The sequence below is a fragment of the Salvia hispanica genome, chromosome 1 (genome assembly GCF_029641045.1).
Source record: "Salvia hispanica isolate PSC_SH4W2 chromosome 1, Shi_PSC_v1, whole genome shotgun sequence".
Taxonomy (NCBI): domain Eukaryota; kingdom Viridiplantae; phylum Streptophyta; class Magnoliopsida; order Lamiales; family Lamiaceae; genus Salvia; species Salvia hispanica.
Genome location: NC_142692.1, coordinates 31,641,250 through 31,657,476, shown reverse-complemented (window position 1 = coordinate 31,657,476; position 16,227 = coordinate 31,641,250). Strand labels below are relative to the sequence as shown.

Below are 16,227 nucleotides of genomic sequence, written 5' to 3'. Positions count from 1 at the left end.
TTGATATTTTTTTATATTTTTTCAATACGATAAGACCGGTATTTCAGTATTTTTTTTCCAGCCCTATACTATACTACTAATAAAAGTGCAATGCATGTAGAGATGCCCAAGGTTTTCGGTTCCGGCGGTTAACCGCGGAACCGTAACCGCCGGTTCCGGTTCCGAACCGGAACCGTGACTTTTTTCTTGAACCGGAACCGCCATATTTTGAACCATGGGCCGGTTCCGGTTTCAAATTTTACGAACCGAAACCGTGCCGGAACCGTCGGTTCCGGACGGTTCCAAACCGGAACCGTGAAAAACCGTCGGAAAACCGTGAAACCGAGCCGGAACCGTGAAAAACCGCCGGAAACCGGCGATTCGGAACCGTGAAAAACCGCCAGAAAACCGCCGGTTTTTGAACCGGAACCGGAACCGTGAAATAGCCTCACGGTTCGGTTCGGTTCGGTTCCAGTTCCACATTTCCCGAAATCGGAACCGCCGGTTTACGAACCGTGGGCATGTCTAAATGCACGGAGAAAATTACCAATTATAGTTCTCGGTGAAAGTGAAACACTGGCGTATGCCGAACAAGTTGTACCCCCAAAAATATCGTCTTTATTATATATTCTCTTGATTTAGTATTGAATGATAAATTGGTGCAGCGGTGAAGATCCTCCTAGGGTGTTTAGAGACCAAGTTCGAATTCGAGCTCTGGCGCTTTTTAATTTTTCACTTCTATATTCCACTATTTTGTTTTGTCTCCATTCTATTTTGTAGTATGACTTTCTCAATTCTGTTTTGTACTCCCTCCGTCCTATTGAAGATGACCCACTTTCTTTTTTAGTTTGTCCCAATCAAGATGACTCATTACTTAAAATAGAAACCCCTTTATCTCTACTTTATTCCCTCTCTCTTACTTTACTCTCTCCACTTAACACACTAAATAAAGTTGCATAAAATCTCGTGCCGTCCAAGAAAGGGGTCATCTTCCTTGGGACGGAGGGAATATTAGTTTTATATTTCAATGTATTTTGTACTCCAATATATATTTGTATGTGTATATGAAAATTTCAAGTATCTTATTTACAGTATTAGTATTGTTTTCATTACTGTTTTAAACATAATTGAAATATTCTTGAATAATTTATGATATTAATTGTATATTTCTGTATATAAGATTTCCATAGATTATATTAATTGTTTTGTTATTGTATTTTTTTAGACAATTGAATCTCTGTTTCAATAATTTATGTTAAAAATATTTACTTTTAAAGTATTTATTTATTATGTAATTATTATATTCAAATATATATGTATAAAATATTTATAACTAAGAAAAGGACTGAACAATGTTGATCGAAATTTATAGCTATAAATCAATGTAAATGTCGTACCCCCGAAACAGAAATCCTGGATATGCCACTGAAGTGAAATGATAACGATTGGAGAAATTGACAAATTATAATTTTCGCATATTAACTAGTTTTAATTGTTAATGAAAGTGAAAATCAGAATCAATTCTTTAATCTATCAATACTGACCGTCCAACAACAAAGTTTTAGTTCAGCCATCGTCATGCTATCAATACTTCACCAATTCTCTCCATATTTCCTTCATACTGAGAATGGAAAAAGATAAAAAAAAAGGGGGAAAAAACTCGTGATTTGATTTCATTTTCACAATACGATTGATCACCCTCTTCGACTGATACGTCCATTTTATTTAGTACTAGTTATTTATTTTTAAATGTCAGTTCGCAATGTTTTAATTTTTCCTAAACTTACAAACTTACGTCAATTCATAAATTGGACAAAAATAAATTTCGGTTTGACAACACACATATATAGACTTTCAATTTTGTTATGATTTTCTCACAAAATTAAAATCCTGAAATTTGAAGATAAGACGGAGGCTGGAATTTTCTTACACGGTCCAATTAGAGGACATATACAATTTAATTTAATTATTTCTAATAATTAATTAATAGAAATGACAATTCCATAATCATGATGATCATTATTTAATCTACGAATTCGTTGTAGTTATATATACTAGTTATTCGTCTTTAAACAACTATAAAGATGGAGAAAGGCAAGAAGAATTTTGTTTTTGGTGTGACTCTATTCGCTTTACTGATTTTCTTGCCGTTGATGTATGTTGGTGTTCATGATTTCCTCTTGAGGAATAAAATTTCCTTGGATCTATGTAATGTTTACTATTCTAATATTGATTATTTAAAATATTTTATGCTATCATCTCTACCCTTTTAATTTCCTTTTTGCTCAACAAAATTTTATGACTAGGGATGCAAAAGAAGACGATGAAGGAGAAGGAATTCATCAAGTTACATTTAGAAAGACTAGTACAAGGTATATATGCACAACTTTTACCATAAATTTTTATTTCTCCAAAAAAAAAAACTCTTATGGGTCCACCTTTAATTGGATTCGTCTAAAAATTATGTTATGAATCCGCTACTATTATCAGAAGGTAAGTGTTGATCTGTTGTATGTAAACAGGAGATGATCGGAGAAAGCTCAACGACACAGGCTTCGCCTGTCATCGAAGCTACCACACCAACCACTGTGTTTCGACCAAACCCGTAAGAATCGACACGAGAAACATGACCATATACGTACCATCCGACGACCATCGCCACAACGAGACGACAGTGTGGCCCTACCCGTGGCACGGATACGAAATAGACGGAGTCTCAACCGTCCGCATCATCCAACACAACAACACAACGCTCCCGCCACCATGCGACTTCCACCACCACGTCCCTGCCGTGGTCTTCTCCTCCGGCCACATCGGGAACACGTACCACGAGATCTCCGAGATCATCATCCCCCTCTTCCTCACCATAAAACACTTCCAATCGCGCGTGATGTTCGTCATCGAGGACTACATCCCCTCATTCATCTCCAAATACAACACCATCTTAACTCACCTTTCAGCCTACAAGCCGATCAAGCCGACCACCAACTCCGCCATCCATTGCTTCCCGGCGTTGATAGTCGGGCTTAAATACCACGGCATCCTATCACTAAACTCCTCCGACATCCCGGGAGGGTACGGAATGCCTGAATTCCGCCATTTCATCTTCGACACATTCAGCCTAAAAAACATGAACGTGTCGGAGATTCCTCAACCGAGGATGCTCCTTTTGTCGCGTAGGTTCACAAGGAGGATCCTCAACGAAGACGAAATGATCGCCATGATTAAAGATGTAGGGTTTCAAGTGATTGTGGTTAAAAGATTTGATTACCACGATATGAAGAAGCTGTCGCACGTGATAAACACGTGCAACGTGATCCTAGGCGTCCACGGCGCCGGCCTCACGTACGGCATGTTTTTACCGGCCGGCGCCGTTGTAGTCCAAATAGAGCCGCTGGATTTGGAGCATTATGCGAAAGTGATATTTGAGGACAATGCGAGGGCGATGGGGATGGAGTATTTGCGGTACAAGATTGAAGAGGAGGAGAGCTCATTAGTCAAAGTGTTTGGTCGGAATAGTTCGGTTATAACGGATACAGGCTCAGTGTATAGAAAGCATGGGATCATGAATTCGAGGGATGTGTTTTATGATCAGCAGAATGTGAGGCTCGATCTTGTTCGGTTTAGGGAGACGATAGTCAAAGCGTTTAGTATTGTTACGGTCCCGCGTCCTTAAGAGTGTACAACCCCATGAGTTCCGTTTCCTGAAAAAGTTGTTTCTTGTGAGTTGCATATATGAGTCTTCTTCTCCCCTTTGCTCGGTTGAGCTATTTTCCCTATGGTATGATTAACTTAATAAGTCTCATTAATCTTTTTATGTCTATATGTGTATCAAAATAAAAAGTTTAGCTGAGTTGTTAAATTAATATATAAAATAAATAAATTTACCCTTCAATCATTGTTCATGGACTTATAAAATCACAATTTTGCGTAGACTTCATTCCGTAATTTTGGAATTTAAGTAAGTATAAAGTCATGACTTTTCAACCTTTTGCAATTATTTTAAGATAGTCAAATTTAATACTGACGTGACAAAATAAAATACTACTCCTGATTTAACATCTTACATAAAATTATATGCTCCGTCCAAGATTAAGAAATCTCCGTATTTAATTTTTTAATAGTTTGTTAATTTTATACGTAATAAAATATAAGTGAAATAAGTTACTGGAATATAAAATTCAAATATAGAAAAATTGAAACAGAACATTTAATGGCCGGAGAGGGAGTATTATTTTAATTAACACCAAATATATTAGAGTAATATACAAGGAAAACAAACATAAATTTCAGATCGCCACCAACTCACCTTCATATCTCTCTCGATTTCTTTTGCCAAATCGGACTATCTCTCTCTCTCTTCCTTCATGGAAACCAACAAATGTCTCTCCTAATTAAGCTGCAAGTAAATTCGTCTATGACAACAACAGTTGCTCACTATGTCTGAGAGAGAATCACTACAGTGGTGGTGAAGCTTTCTCAAGAGGAGAAAGTGTGATAGAGAAGAGGGCGAGTTGGTGATGATTTGGAATTCAGATTTTTTTTAAGTACTATTTTAAAAAATCTGATATGGATATAATAAAATATAGTTGAGCATTGTTTCACTAAAATTAGAATGAAATTTTTGTTTATTATTTATTTTTAGAAAATGATATTGATATAGGACTGATAAAAAAAAATAGTTGACATTGTTTCACCAGAATTAGAAAGTGCTAAAGTCTAATATATATAAATGTTAAATGCTTTATCGGAATATTTAATGGGATTTTGAAGATATAAAAATGCAATTTGCAATCAACCTTGAACCGAAAGAGGCCAAAAACGGCCGTGGAAAAGTGGGTATACACACACGATTCCCATTTCCCCTTTTCTTAATTTTTACAATTATCCTTTTAAGCCGCCACAGACAACTCGTGTTATACTGTTTCCCTTTTCCCTCATCCCTTTCCTTTTCAACTCTAATCGCTTATTGCATCGTTTCATGTCGTATTGCTATTGCACACCACAGTTCATCCCCCCTGGTCACCTTTTTCCCAATTTCGCATTTATTTTTCACAAAAATCGTCTCTTTTTTCTGCCCATCTCATTTTCTGATCCAATATTCCGGCAATTGATTTTGCTGCCATGGAAGATATGGCTCTTGAAATCAGGTTCGATTGCACAAACTTGATTAATTTTATTTAGTTTCCGATTCTACTTAATCTGCTCTTCTTTAATTCTTGGAAATTCGCTGTTGATCGTCTTAGGGTTTCTGTGATTTTTGCTGTTTCTTGATTCGATTTTTTTATTGACAAAGCAAGGGGGAAAATCAGTTATTGTATGTTGCATTGTTGCGTCTGATTTTGTGATGAACTGTGATTTAACCGAATCTGAATACTGAATAATGGGATGATAAATTTGGGGGTTCTTATGTTTTATGTTTATTGTTGTTGAACCGATTTTGGGTTTATTGATTGTGATAGAGAGGTGGTGGAACATTCAAACCCTCTCTCAAATTGGTAAAGATTGAATTTTTACTTGTTGCTTTTGAATTTTGGGTTCGTTTTGGCTATTTATGTTCCTTGATGTCTTGTGATTGGTAAATGTGTGCAACATTTTGGGTATTGATGGGTGTACAATGTGGACAGTTCGGATGTTGAAGTTGATGAGTTGAGGGACGATGATAACATCGAGGAAAAAGATGTTAGTGATGAGGAGATTGCGGCGGAAGAACTGGAAAAGAGAATGTGGAAGGACCGGATCAAGCTCAAGAGGATCAAAGATAAACAGAAGCTTGCTGCATTACAAGCTGCAGAGAAGCAAAAGGCTAAGTCTACCACGGATCAGGCTCGCAGGAAGAAGATGGCACGGGCTCAAGATGGTATTTTGAAGTACATGTTGAAGCTCATGGAAGTCTGCAATGCCCGTGGGTTTGTGTATGGTATTATTCCGGAGAAGGGTAAGCCGGTCAGCGGTGCATCTGATAATATTAGAGCTTGGTGGAAGGAGAAAGTGAAGTTTGACAAAAATGGCCTTGCGGCCATAGCCAAGTACGAGGCTGAGTGCCTCTCGAGGGAGGACGGGCTTGGCACTCACCAAGGGAACACTCAGAGTGTTCTTCAAGACTTGCAAGATGCGACGTTGGGATCACTTCTGTCATCTTTAATGCAACATTGTGACCCGCCACAGCGGAAGTTTCCACTGGAGAAGGGTGTGCCCCCGCCGTGGTGGCCAACAGGAAACGAGGAGTGGTGCGTTAAGTTGGGGTTTCCCCAGGGTCAGGGTCCTCCATATAAGAAACCTCATGATCTGAAGAAGATGTGGAAAGTTGGGGTTCTGACGGCTGTTATAAAGCATATGTCACCTGATATTGCAAAGATTAGGAGACTGGTTAGACAGTCGAAGTGTTTACAGGATAAGATGACTGCCAAGGAGAGCCTGATATGGTTAGGTGTTTTGAGCAGGGAGGAAACTGCGATTCAGCAACTAAGCAGTGATAATGGCTCATCTGGCGTTAGTGATTCACTGTCGAAAGGTCGTAGAAATAAGAAGAGGCCTTCTGTTGACAGCGATAGTGATTATGATGTCGATGGCATTCATAATGGCTTGGGATCTGTCTCATCTAAGGATGATACAAGAAAGCAATCCACAGATATTGTGCCTATTGAACCGGCAGATGATGCCTTAACTCAACCAAGCAAAGACAAAGAGCGCGTACAGAAGCGTCCAAGGAAAACAAAGAAACCAAGACCTGATAACCAACTGACTGTACCAATTCTCAGTGATCAGCCACATGTCGATCCCGAATACATGGTGACAGATGAAAATCACAATGATATGCAGTTTGGTGGATACTTGACGAATGGGAGAGAGGTAGAAAATAATGAACTAACATCTGTTAGACTCCCTGAAGTGCCAGAACACAATACTCGTGGTCAACCCTGCTTAGTAGAATCTGATTTGAACTATATCCGCCCTGACCATTCTTCCCATACTATCCCCATTACCCGTGCTTACCCGAATAATGGGCCATTAACTTATTCAGCGACTCAGAGTGGTGATTTTGAACCTCCTCATCCTCATTTAATTCGCGATACTCGAGACTTTCATTTGCAAAATGCACCTCCAGTATCCAAATTTAACGGACAGTCTGAAAGTTCTGCACTACAGCATCAACCTAGAGATCAGGTGTTGCATCTTGAACCTCAAACTTCTCGATGGCAACATGGGCCTGAAGGTCCTACTCTACCTCTGGACTTGGATAGTTCAGGGCTTCATCTTAGACCAGCTCATAGTTTTGCTGTTTCCACTGCGAATCATCAAGGGGATCCGTCAATGGCATGTTTCAGTGACATACATTATGGATCAGGGGATTTAAAATTCCAGTTACCAGCATTACCTAAGAATGGAAACGATGTTCCTGGAGGGAAGTTCCCACCTTTTGCAGAAGATACATTTCCGAATGAGCCAGATGGTCTGCCTGAGACACATTTTCAATCTTCTCTCAAAAGTTTATCACCAGATTTACCAGGATATGGAGCTTTTAGCCTTTCATTTGACGGAACAAGTTCGTTAGATACTGGTGATTTCGACTTTGAGTTTAACGACAACTCTATTGACGGCAGCAACTTTGATGCAATGATGGAGTACTTTGCTTCATAAGTTGGTTTTGCTAATTCATTATTCATAGGTGAGTGGCTGGTCTAAGACATACTCGTCATGCGGGCTTTATACTCTTGTCGTGTTTTTTTTTCTGGTTTGTCACTTTCTTTTCCCTGCCAATTCTGCAGGGGCCAGGTAAACCTTTTGTACAAGGAAGAGTGGATCTGTGCCCTTTTAACTGAGATGTTGCAGTAAATTTGCTGTTCTGATCTTCCAGACTGTAAGATGTTAAATTAGTTTTTAGTTTACTTAAAACTCTTGGTCATTAAGTTAAGTGGCCTAAATAGTTTTGTGCTTGTGAATGAGGAGGTGGTTTTTGGCAGTTGTTGATATTTTAGTTTTTTAATGTTCTTTTATGTCTAGCTTGTGTCAATCTTTACTGTCTTTAGCATTCAGTGTCAATGGAAACCTTGTGCATGCCTCCAAATATTTTTTAATTTATATTCTTATTATGATACTCATTTTTCCATTTTAGCCATGTACGAATGGAGAAGATATGCTAAATGGACAATTGTAAAAATTTTTGATACACTGATAGAATTTGATAATAAAACATACCACCAAGACCCAAAAACATTGGAATAATCCAATAATAGCAAGTTCTAAATGTGACTAATAAGAAGCTCCCCTTCACATCTAGAATCTGCACTGCTCATAAAGAATGTTATGCTGAAAATATGTCAATACACTTTATTCTATAGCAAAATGTAGTGCTCATGAGTCCAGAGAGTTTCCTTCGACGCTCCACCAAAAGCTAACTGAGAAACTCTTAGTGAGAGAACGAACATAGTGCCACCACTTTGGAGGGATGTATAGCATCTCGCCTTCCTCTAGTATGCAATCGATGAATCCCAAATCCATTATCTTGGGAAACTCTTCTTTGTCTATGTCATCCAGATCAACCTTCAAGGCCAAGAAAGTAGATGTACAGCATTTTTAATAATCAACCGTAGAGAATTTTAACTTGGAAGCAAGCCAAATTAAGGAACCAAACCAAGCCATCTGACTATCTAACAACAATAAAGTTGTTTGCAAAACTAGATAATTGCAAACCATATGCGTGTTTGGAAGAGATAGAGTAATTAACGACACGTACAAGCTAACTACCTGGCTGGAATTGCAGAGCATGGTCTCTGTGTGAGGGTAAAGTTCTTCTGACGATGAAGGAGAGTAAAGCCTGATATACTTCTTACCAGCAACCTGATAATGACAATGCAAAACATTGAGCATGAGATCATGGGAACAAGATGGATAAGCAGCAAGATATATGAATAACCCAAACAACTATTATCATATTTTAACTAAGACAATTAATAGAAAACAATAGGACCATGTGCTAGTGGAAAATCCTGACTAAACAGAAACTGCTGTGTAAATCCAAGCCAAGGCCCCGATAATGTTTCTATACATCATAGACTTGTTTGCACTGAGAAACGTTCTGTGCAGTATAGAACTACATTTGCCGTACCTGTGCAAGTATATTGTGGTGAGGATCGTGATGCAAAGGTGTTACTGTCCCAGATGGACCAAACCAAGCATTAAGTGACCTGATCTCACCCCCACCAGCAAAACAGTAGTCAGGTATAACAATATCCTGCTTTAGTTCTTGTATCTGGCATTTATATATATTTACACAATAGAATGTTAGCATGTTTCTTTTTATAAGACCAAGTATGGTTTCTACAATCATACATGCCTGATCAAATAATTGATGCTGGGCTAAATAAGTCGTGCTCGTAGGAGAAGAGTCACCGGATTGAATCCTCTCCAGGAACTCAGAAATTGTGATCAGCTCTTGCTTCCAATCAGAGGATAAGTAGTTTCTGCCAACCTGCTCAGTGAGTAGATTATAAATGTGCATTAAGTTTTACTTGAGCAATAGTGAATTCCACCAAACAAAGGACTGGAGATACCTCGACTGGAACAGTACGAAAACCAGCAACCTTTTTTATGTAATTCATGTCACTCCATCTATCGGTTGCTGGCCAATGATCCATAGAGCCACTAATTATAACCGGCAAACCAGGGATGAAATGTTCCCGCAAGAATTCTTCCAATGACAGACCACCCTTTTTCGCCACCGTCTTACTGGAAAGTGACTTCGCAGGCAATAACCTAGCTGCCTGCCAATTCAAATTCAAGATTCTAGGAATTGAAACCGCCGTTTCTGAGTCCGTTAGCATGATAAATAGCATTAAGCGTAGCAGAGAAAGTTCCAAGGTTGTTGCAAGGCCACATACACAATGGAATCTACTTGCAAAACATTATATTTTTTTCCCTCAAATCTCACATTAGATTTCTTCACTCAATTTCAATACTATATCCAAAGTTAGTTAGATTGAATGTTAATCTCTGCATCAGTTCTCCAGATAATTGTGAATGTCAAAAGCAATTGAAGAATTAGGGGTTGATACATAAATAACATTGATACCAACCTAAACCCTACAGAGCTTTTCAATTTCAGCTTTACCCTGCGAAATCAGGGCACACGCATCTGTAGTAGCACAATCAATGTCAAATTTTGATGATTCCCAAGAGTAGATTAGGGTTTTTTCAGAGAGAGAGAGAGAAGGGGATAAACGAACCTCACCTCCGCCAAATTGAAATCCCTATACCACTCCACCTTCTGGTGTTGGTCGCCGTCGGCGGAATCTCTCTCTCTCAAATCACGACTGACTCTCCGAATACAGAGATTCAAGTCATCCCGCAGCGCGATTCCGCCCATGATGAGGCCCATGTCGAGGGCGCGGAGAGCCAGCTCGAGCTCGCCGGTGCAGAAGTGGCATTTGGCGACGTGGAGGCAGGCCATTGCGTAGGCATCGCGCCAAATTGGGACCACGGAGTGCCACGGCCCCGAGTGGAGCTGCTCCCAGGCTAATTCCCGGGCGGCCTCCGCGGCCCGCGTGTCGCCGGCGGCGGCGCGGGTGGCGATGGAGGTGAAGGCGTAGCCACCTTCTTCGGTGATTTGGAGCAGGAGCGAGGGGAGCTGGGAGTCGAGGGTTGGGGTGTCGAGGGTTGAGGAGGACATGGATGCAATTGCAGAGGAATTGGGGGAGAGAGAATTGGAGTTGTGGTGGCAATGGCAGATATTTAAGGGAAAGTGCAGGCGAGGCGAAATATCTAAGCCTTGTGATATTTATTTTCTCTTTTTAAGGAAATGATGATTTTTATTTTATAAGAATTCATGATTATATATTATTGATGAAAGCGAAATGTCGAACCAATAAAAGAACCGGTACTTTATTCTCGAACATTCCAACATAAACATGTACCCACCAAACAAAATGTTTTACAATCAATTTGGATTTTGGATTTAATACATATTTTTAAGTACTATATTGAATTACAGTTTGAATTAGTGTGTTTTGTGTTTCAATATTATCCAATGCGTATAGGGTGGGTAGGGTAGGGTAGAATCAGGTCTATACCTATCACTGGCGGATCCATTTGCTCCGACGTCGCCCCAAAAACGAAAAAAATTGTCATTTTAGCCCTAAACCAACCTACTACTCCTAATATACATTTCGCCCCCTCCGTTTATGAATCCTGGATCCGACACTTATACCTATTAATCATTTTCACCTTTTATCTTCTTATTTAGCCATGAGCGCTCACAGTTGCACTACTGATGACGGATCCATACTACTAGTATTCTAATTTCTAACTCTATTGTTTTAAGAATATTCCTATAAATTTCTAACTTTTTTGTTTATAAAAATCTCAAATGTGTTTGGATGATTGAAAAATGTAATCTTTCCTCTTAAGCATCCGTTAAGGATGGTACGGTATTTTATTTTAATGTTTTGATTTTGACTGGATAGTATACTTTCATGTAGTACTAAGTTAGAGAATTTCGTCAGATTCAGACCTTCCAAATATATCTAAATTTTCAGCCCAGGTATAATAAGTTTGGGTTATGGTATCAAATTTACTTTTACGATCGATCATCAATATTGGGCTTTTTTGTTTTGGGCCGTGGGAGTTTCAAGAAAAGACACAATATTTGGGCCCACCAATGAGTTAATTCACCGTACTTAATTATAGTGGAGTTTGATAACATGTTATGGTAAATAAATAAACTAACAAAACAGTAAACTAAAATATACAATTATCGACCAAAAATGGTTGGAAACTGTCCGTAAATATTACTTAGAGCTACTTATTGACCGACACATGTATTGGTGAAAAACAGTGGCAGAGCCACATGGGAACGAGGTGTATAACCATACCGCAAAAATAAACGTCATAATGTAGTATTTAGATCTGCATATAACTAATTCATCTTGTTGGTCTACACGTCTACTACTATTTTCCTTTGTTTTCGGAGTAAAGGTGAGTTCGAAAATCGGAACCCATCAAACACCAAGTACATCTTATTTTATGTTATTTCAAATCTTTTTTTGCTTTAATTACACATATTATTTTTTGTTTATTCCATTTTAGTTATGCAATTTTGACTCCATGTCATTATTTTTTTTAAAATATTCTAATGCATTTTAAACATATATACAAATTTTGGTTTTTCTAAATCTTTTAATGCATTTGTATATCATATTCATTTTAGTTTTTTTAATATTCCAATGTATTTTAATTCTCTTCTAATGCATATTATTTCGTCGTAATATATAATTACTTTTTATTTTTTTCTAATGCACATCTTCATGATGTTTTTAATATAATAAAAATAAAGTCATATATTTCGGTTGAGAAAAATTAAATGAAAGAAAAAGAGTTGGTCGGATTTTAGTATTCTAGTATTAACACAACTAGTCCTGAAATATGTATTCTAGGTATTAGCACAACTGGTCTGAAATATGTAGTAGAATCATTTGATTTCCACGTCTTGATTTTGATTCTTAAGCTTTTATTTTTCTTGTGTTATTTTTTCTTTGTACTTTTCATTTTTCTTGGGTCCTCTAATTTAAATTCTTGGGTTCGCCATTCGCTACTGGTGAATGCGTGCCAGAGAAATGAATATATGTATGGATCTATGTATAGGCTTGGTACTCATATATCCCATTAATTGGATTTTGAGACATGAAACCTTTCTATACTTTCTTGGTCGACCAAACGTTAGTATAATCTTTAAACATCATTATTAAAGCCGAAACGTAAAACGACATAACAAACAATAAACCCATAATTTTGAAACAGTACCAATCTAAACAAAAAGACACAACAAACATTGCTCAAATATTCATATGATTGTATGCTTTTTTTTCTTTTCGCATTTACAACAATAGTGTAATCCTCTCCAAATCCAAATCCAACTCCAACTCCAACTCCAACTCCAACTCCGACTCTGACCGTCATCAACCCGGCCGGTCAGGCAAGATAAAGATATAATATATTTAATAATTTAAAAACACCCAAAAAGGAGAGAAATTTTCTTTAAAAAAAAATCATGGCAAGCAAACATAAAAGAGAAGGGCCATGAATATTAATAATAATTATAATAATATAAGATGGAAACTAATTCCAGAAGGACTCATCCATGTTGTAAGAGGACTTGGGGTGGTGATTATGAGACCTTCTTCCGCGCGTGGATGGAGACGCGCAGTCGGGCGAGGATGAGTACTGACGCATGCGCATGTGGACTACCTCCGCCTGTGCAAGCGCAAGCTGCGTTTGTAGCGTGTCTATCTGCTGTTGCAGAGACGATATCGCACCCACGCACCCATAAACCGGATCCCTAACTCTAGCGTTTGCTTCGTACACCATTGAGCTCACTGCGTCGCCTCTCTGGTGCTCAGGCAACTCCTACAATTTTGTAAAAAATAATTGAAATGTAATAATTATGTGATTAAATTTTGTTGTTGGATCACGGGGCATGATTTCATGACTAGAGGTTGGGGTGTCACGTTAAAGATTGTAACTGAATCATTTGATTAGTAAATTAAAGTAATGTGTCTTGTTAAAGATTGCAATTGCAATCAAGCATACTTTTTTTATTTCTAATGAAAATTAAAGTGAGACAACTTTAAAGGCTAAACCACTTTGGTCTTTGGAATAGGATAATTTCTTGCTTTTATGACTTTGTCGGAGAAAATTGAGCTACAAAGCTAAAAGTAGCGTGGGATGGTATGTTCTAACTTTTGCCATTGAACTAACTGATAAGCCGTTGACCGAATAAACTATATCATCCGTCTCATAGAAATAGACTTTTTTTTTGCTGTCCTATATAAATAGTACTCCCTCCGTTCCGCTTTAGCAGTCCCATTGACTTTTCTGCCTTCTTTTTGTAAAAGTGATAAAAAATAGTTAAAGAAGAGAATGGTAAATTAAGAGAGAGAATAATATAGAGAAGAGTCATATCTACTTTATTGTCTCTCTTATTTTACCATTTCTCCACTTTAACTATTTTTTATCATTTTTACAAAAAGATGGCAGAAAAGTCAATGAGACTGCTAAAGCGGGACGGAGGGAGTACATATCTGTTTATGACAACTTTTTTCTCCTTCTCTTTTACTTTATCATTTATGGATTCTATTATCCATTTCACAATTTCAACTACTTTTTCTCTTTCTCTCTTACTTTACCAATTACTCATTAAAATTTGTGTCGATCCCAAATGGTTGTTTCTATGGAACGGGGCGAGTATATTAATATAGGCGGATCTAGATTCATGAAGTTAGGACACAATGGGTTACTAGAGAGGAAGCACTAGTGAGGCAGATGTCGACATTTCGTTGTTGATAATGGATGAAAGATGAAAAATAGAAGTAAACCATAATCCCAAAAGGTTGGAGCAAAATTGTAGCGCCATGGGGTCGGCGACAACTTCTAATGCTGAATTTAATAGAGTTTTTCGATTCTAACGTACCCTCGAGAGATTACTTATTCCACTCTCTAAGAAAAAGGTTAAGTTATTTAATTTGACGTTCTTGCTTACTTTTCCCATGTACCAATTTTTCAAATTTTTTTCTTTATATTTCTCTTTTTTCTTTATGTAAAATGCAATTCTTTAATCAAATAGATCCTTTGGCATAGCTATTTAATTACACATACGTAAGAATAAAGATTGAGAAGTCATGCGTATGCAAACTAATCAATTGATTTCACCCATGCATGCCTTTTATATTCAATTTTCTTTCTTCATACTCACTAGAGTTAACTGCGGTATCTAGAAAAAAATAAGGCATTTCATTAATTAAGAGAAAAACATCAAATTAAAATACCTAATAATAAAACAATTAAATTCTTCGAAAGTGAGTACACCTTGTTACACCACACTATATATCTTGATAAAATACTCTAGTAGTGACAAATTTTTTTAGTACTCTTATACGTGTCACAAAAATTAAAAAATATATTTACATTTTGAGGGTGAACCAATTTTCTAAGTAAAAACTTTAACTTCTTTTTTATATGTTAGTGTAGCTATAACATCTTTATGAAAAAGATGGATGGCACTTCAAAAAACGTGACTAATGGAGTCGACTAATTGACTAGTCATTATTTAATTAATACTACTATATTTTAGGCTTTTTGACTAAATTAAACATTTGAAATATTGGTTACACAAAACTGGTTTTATTGTTAAGTTTAACTGCCATCACAATAGTAATATTAAAATAAAAGTTGTCCTATAAAAGAAGAACCAACTATACCTACTTTAAGACTTCCAAAAAAGGAAACAAAAACAAAAAACAAAGATTGAAAACAACGAAATCTGAATACATAGCCTAAACAAAAGTCCCATATTGCAAGAATTTAAAGTCATGTATCAATTCATAGGAATAAAATTAGTATAAGTAAACACATTGCTAAAAAATAAAATATTAGAGAAGTAGAGATTTGAAAAGTACCTGAAGCATCTTATTGACATTGCTAGCACCAAAGACCTTATGCACGCTGGCGAACTTGTGGGGCTCGTCCGCCGGAAAATAAGGCGCGAACACGCAATCCTCAGCGCATCTCCGACGGAGGAGCTTGCACGCCGCGCATGGCGCCGGCGCACCTTGCTTTCTGCTGCTGCTCTCCTTCATCTCTTAACCTATTTGTTGAGAAGTGAGGAGTAGCAGTTATATATAAGTAGCTAGCTAGGAAAGAGGGACATAATACCACTTTAAAGTAATTTGTTGGTATAAATATGGGTCTACTTTTGGTGAGATAATAAATCAGTCACTCGACCATGGAAGGGCAAAGCGGCGCAGTGTTTTTTCTATCTGCCTTTTGGTCTTATTGGAGACTGCAGAGTGTAGATCGCCGCTCTTGTCAGCCGTCATCATGACATATTCGTAATTTAAGACTTACTACTATATCATAAACCATAAATAAAACAATAGTAGTAGATTCGAGGAAGTGTAGTTTATATCAGTATTTTAAACTCCTGCATGTACGGAGTACTTAGATTTTAGAGAGAGAACAGAGATCAGCAAAATATCCAAATATCGAATATCCGATCTAACCTATATTGAAATTTAAATTTTGGTTTGATTTTTTTTCGATTAGGTTCAGTTTAAATTTTTGGCATATTTCAGCTTTTTGGTTCGATTCAGATGTATATAATCGAAAAACTGAATTGCTTTTTAATTATATTCGCAAGTCTAATACTAATATTTAGATTTTATAATGACGGTAATTGTTTGGATATGTTATTTGTTT

At 37.3% G+C, this 16,227-nt stretch overlaps 4 protein-coding genes across 6 annotated transcripts; 2 read left to right on the top strand and 2 right to left on the bottom strand.

Moving 5' to 3' along the window:
• The first annotated feature begins 2,051 nt into the window (after window positions 1-2,051).
• On the top strand, window positions 2,052-3,802 carry LOC125217572 (alpha-1,3-arabinosyltransferase XAT2-like). Of its 2 annotated transcripts, none has more exons than XM_089062361.1 (3): window positions 2,052-2,094; window positions 2,286-2,351; window positions 2,502-3,802. In XM_089062361.1, exons 1-3 carry the CDS (start codon window positions 2,064-2,066, stop codon window positions 3,653-3,655), a joined length of 1,251 nt encoding a protein of 416 aa, XP_088918487.1. In that variant the 5' UTR covers window positions 2,052-2,063; the 3' UTR covers window positions 3,656-3,802. The 2 variants fall into 2 exon arrangements, with proteins under 2 accessions (XP_088918487.1, XP_047975045.1); XM_048119088.2 differs by having other exon boundaries at window positions 2,052-2,187.
• Window positions 3,803-4,858: 1,056 nt separating this feature from the next.
• On the top strand, window positions 4,859-8,077 carry LOC125221586 (ETHYLENE INSENSITIVE 3-like 3 protein). Its single transcript, XM_048123728.2, has 3 exons — window positions 4,859-5,129; window positions 5,607-7,648; window positions 7,749-8,077. The coding sequence occupies exons 1-2, from the start codon at window positions 5,104-5,106 to the stop codon at window positions 7,618-7,620; spliced, it is 2,040 nt and encodes a 679-aa protein (XP_047979685.1). The 5' UTR covers window positions 4,859-5,103; the 3' UTR covers window positions 7,621-7,648; window positions 7,749-8,077.
• Window positions 8,078-8,115: 38 nt separating this feature from the next.
• Window positions 8,116-10,737, bottom strand: LOC125221589 (lysine-specific demethylase JMJ30-like). 2 transcript variants are annotated; one of them, XM_048123730.2, is made up of 6 exons: window positions 10,211-10,734; window positions 9,534-9,743; window positions 9,317-9,451; window positions 9,089-9,232; window positions 8,728-8,820; window positions 8,116-8,523 (listed from the first exon to the last, which is right to left on the bottom strand). In XM_048123730.2, exons 1-6 carry the CDS (start codon window positions 10,646-10,648, stop codon window positions 8,335-8,337), a joined length of 1,209 nt encoding a protein of 402 aa, XP_047979687.2. In that variant the 5' UTR covers window positions 10,649-10,734; the 3' UTR covers window positions 8,116-8,334. The 2 variants fall into 2 exon arrangements, with proteins under 2 accessions (XP_047979687.2, XP_047979686.1); XM_048123729.2 differs by having other exon boundaries at window positions 8,366-8,523; window positions 8,717-8,820; window positions 10,211-10,737.
• Window positions 10,738-12,805: 2,068 nt separating this feature from the next.
• On the bottom strand, window positions 12,806-15,691 carry LOC125221590 (LOB domain-containing protein 4-like). The gene is made up of 2 exons (XM_048123731.2): window positions 15,429-15,691; window positions 12,806-13,380 (listed from the first exon to the last, which is right to left on the bottom strand). Exons 1-2 carry the CDS (start codon window positions 15,606-15,608, stop codon window positions 13,093-13,095), a joined length of 468 nt encoding a protein of 155 aa, XP_047979688.1. The 5' UTR covers window positions 15,609-15,691; the 3' UTR covers window positions 12,806-13,092.
• Window positions 15,692-16,227: the final 536 nt, after the last annotated feature.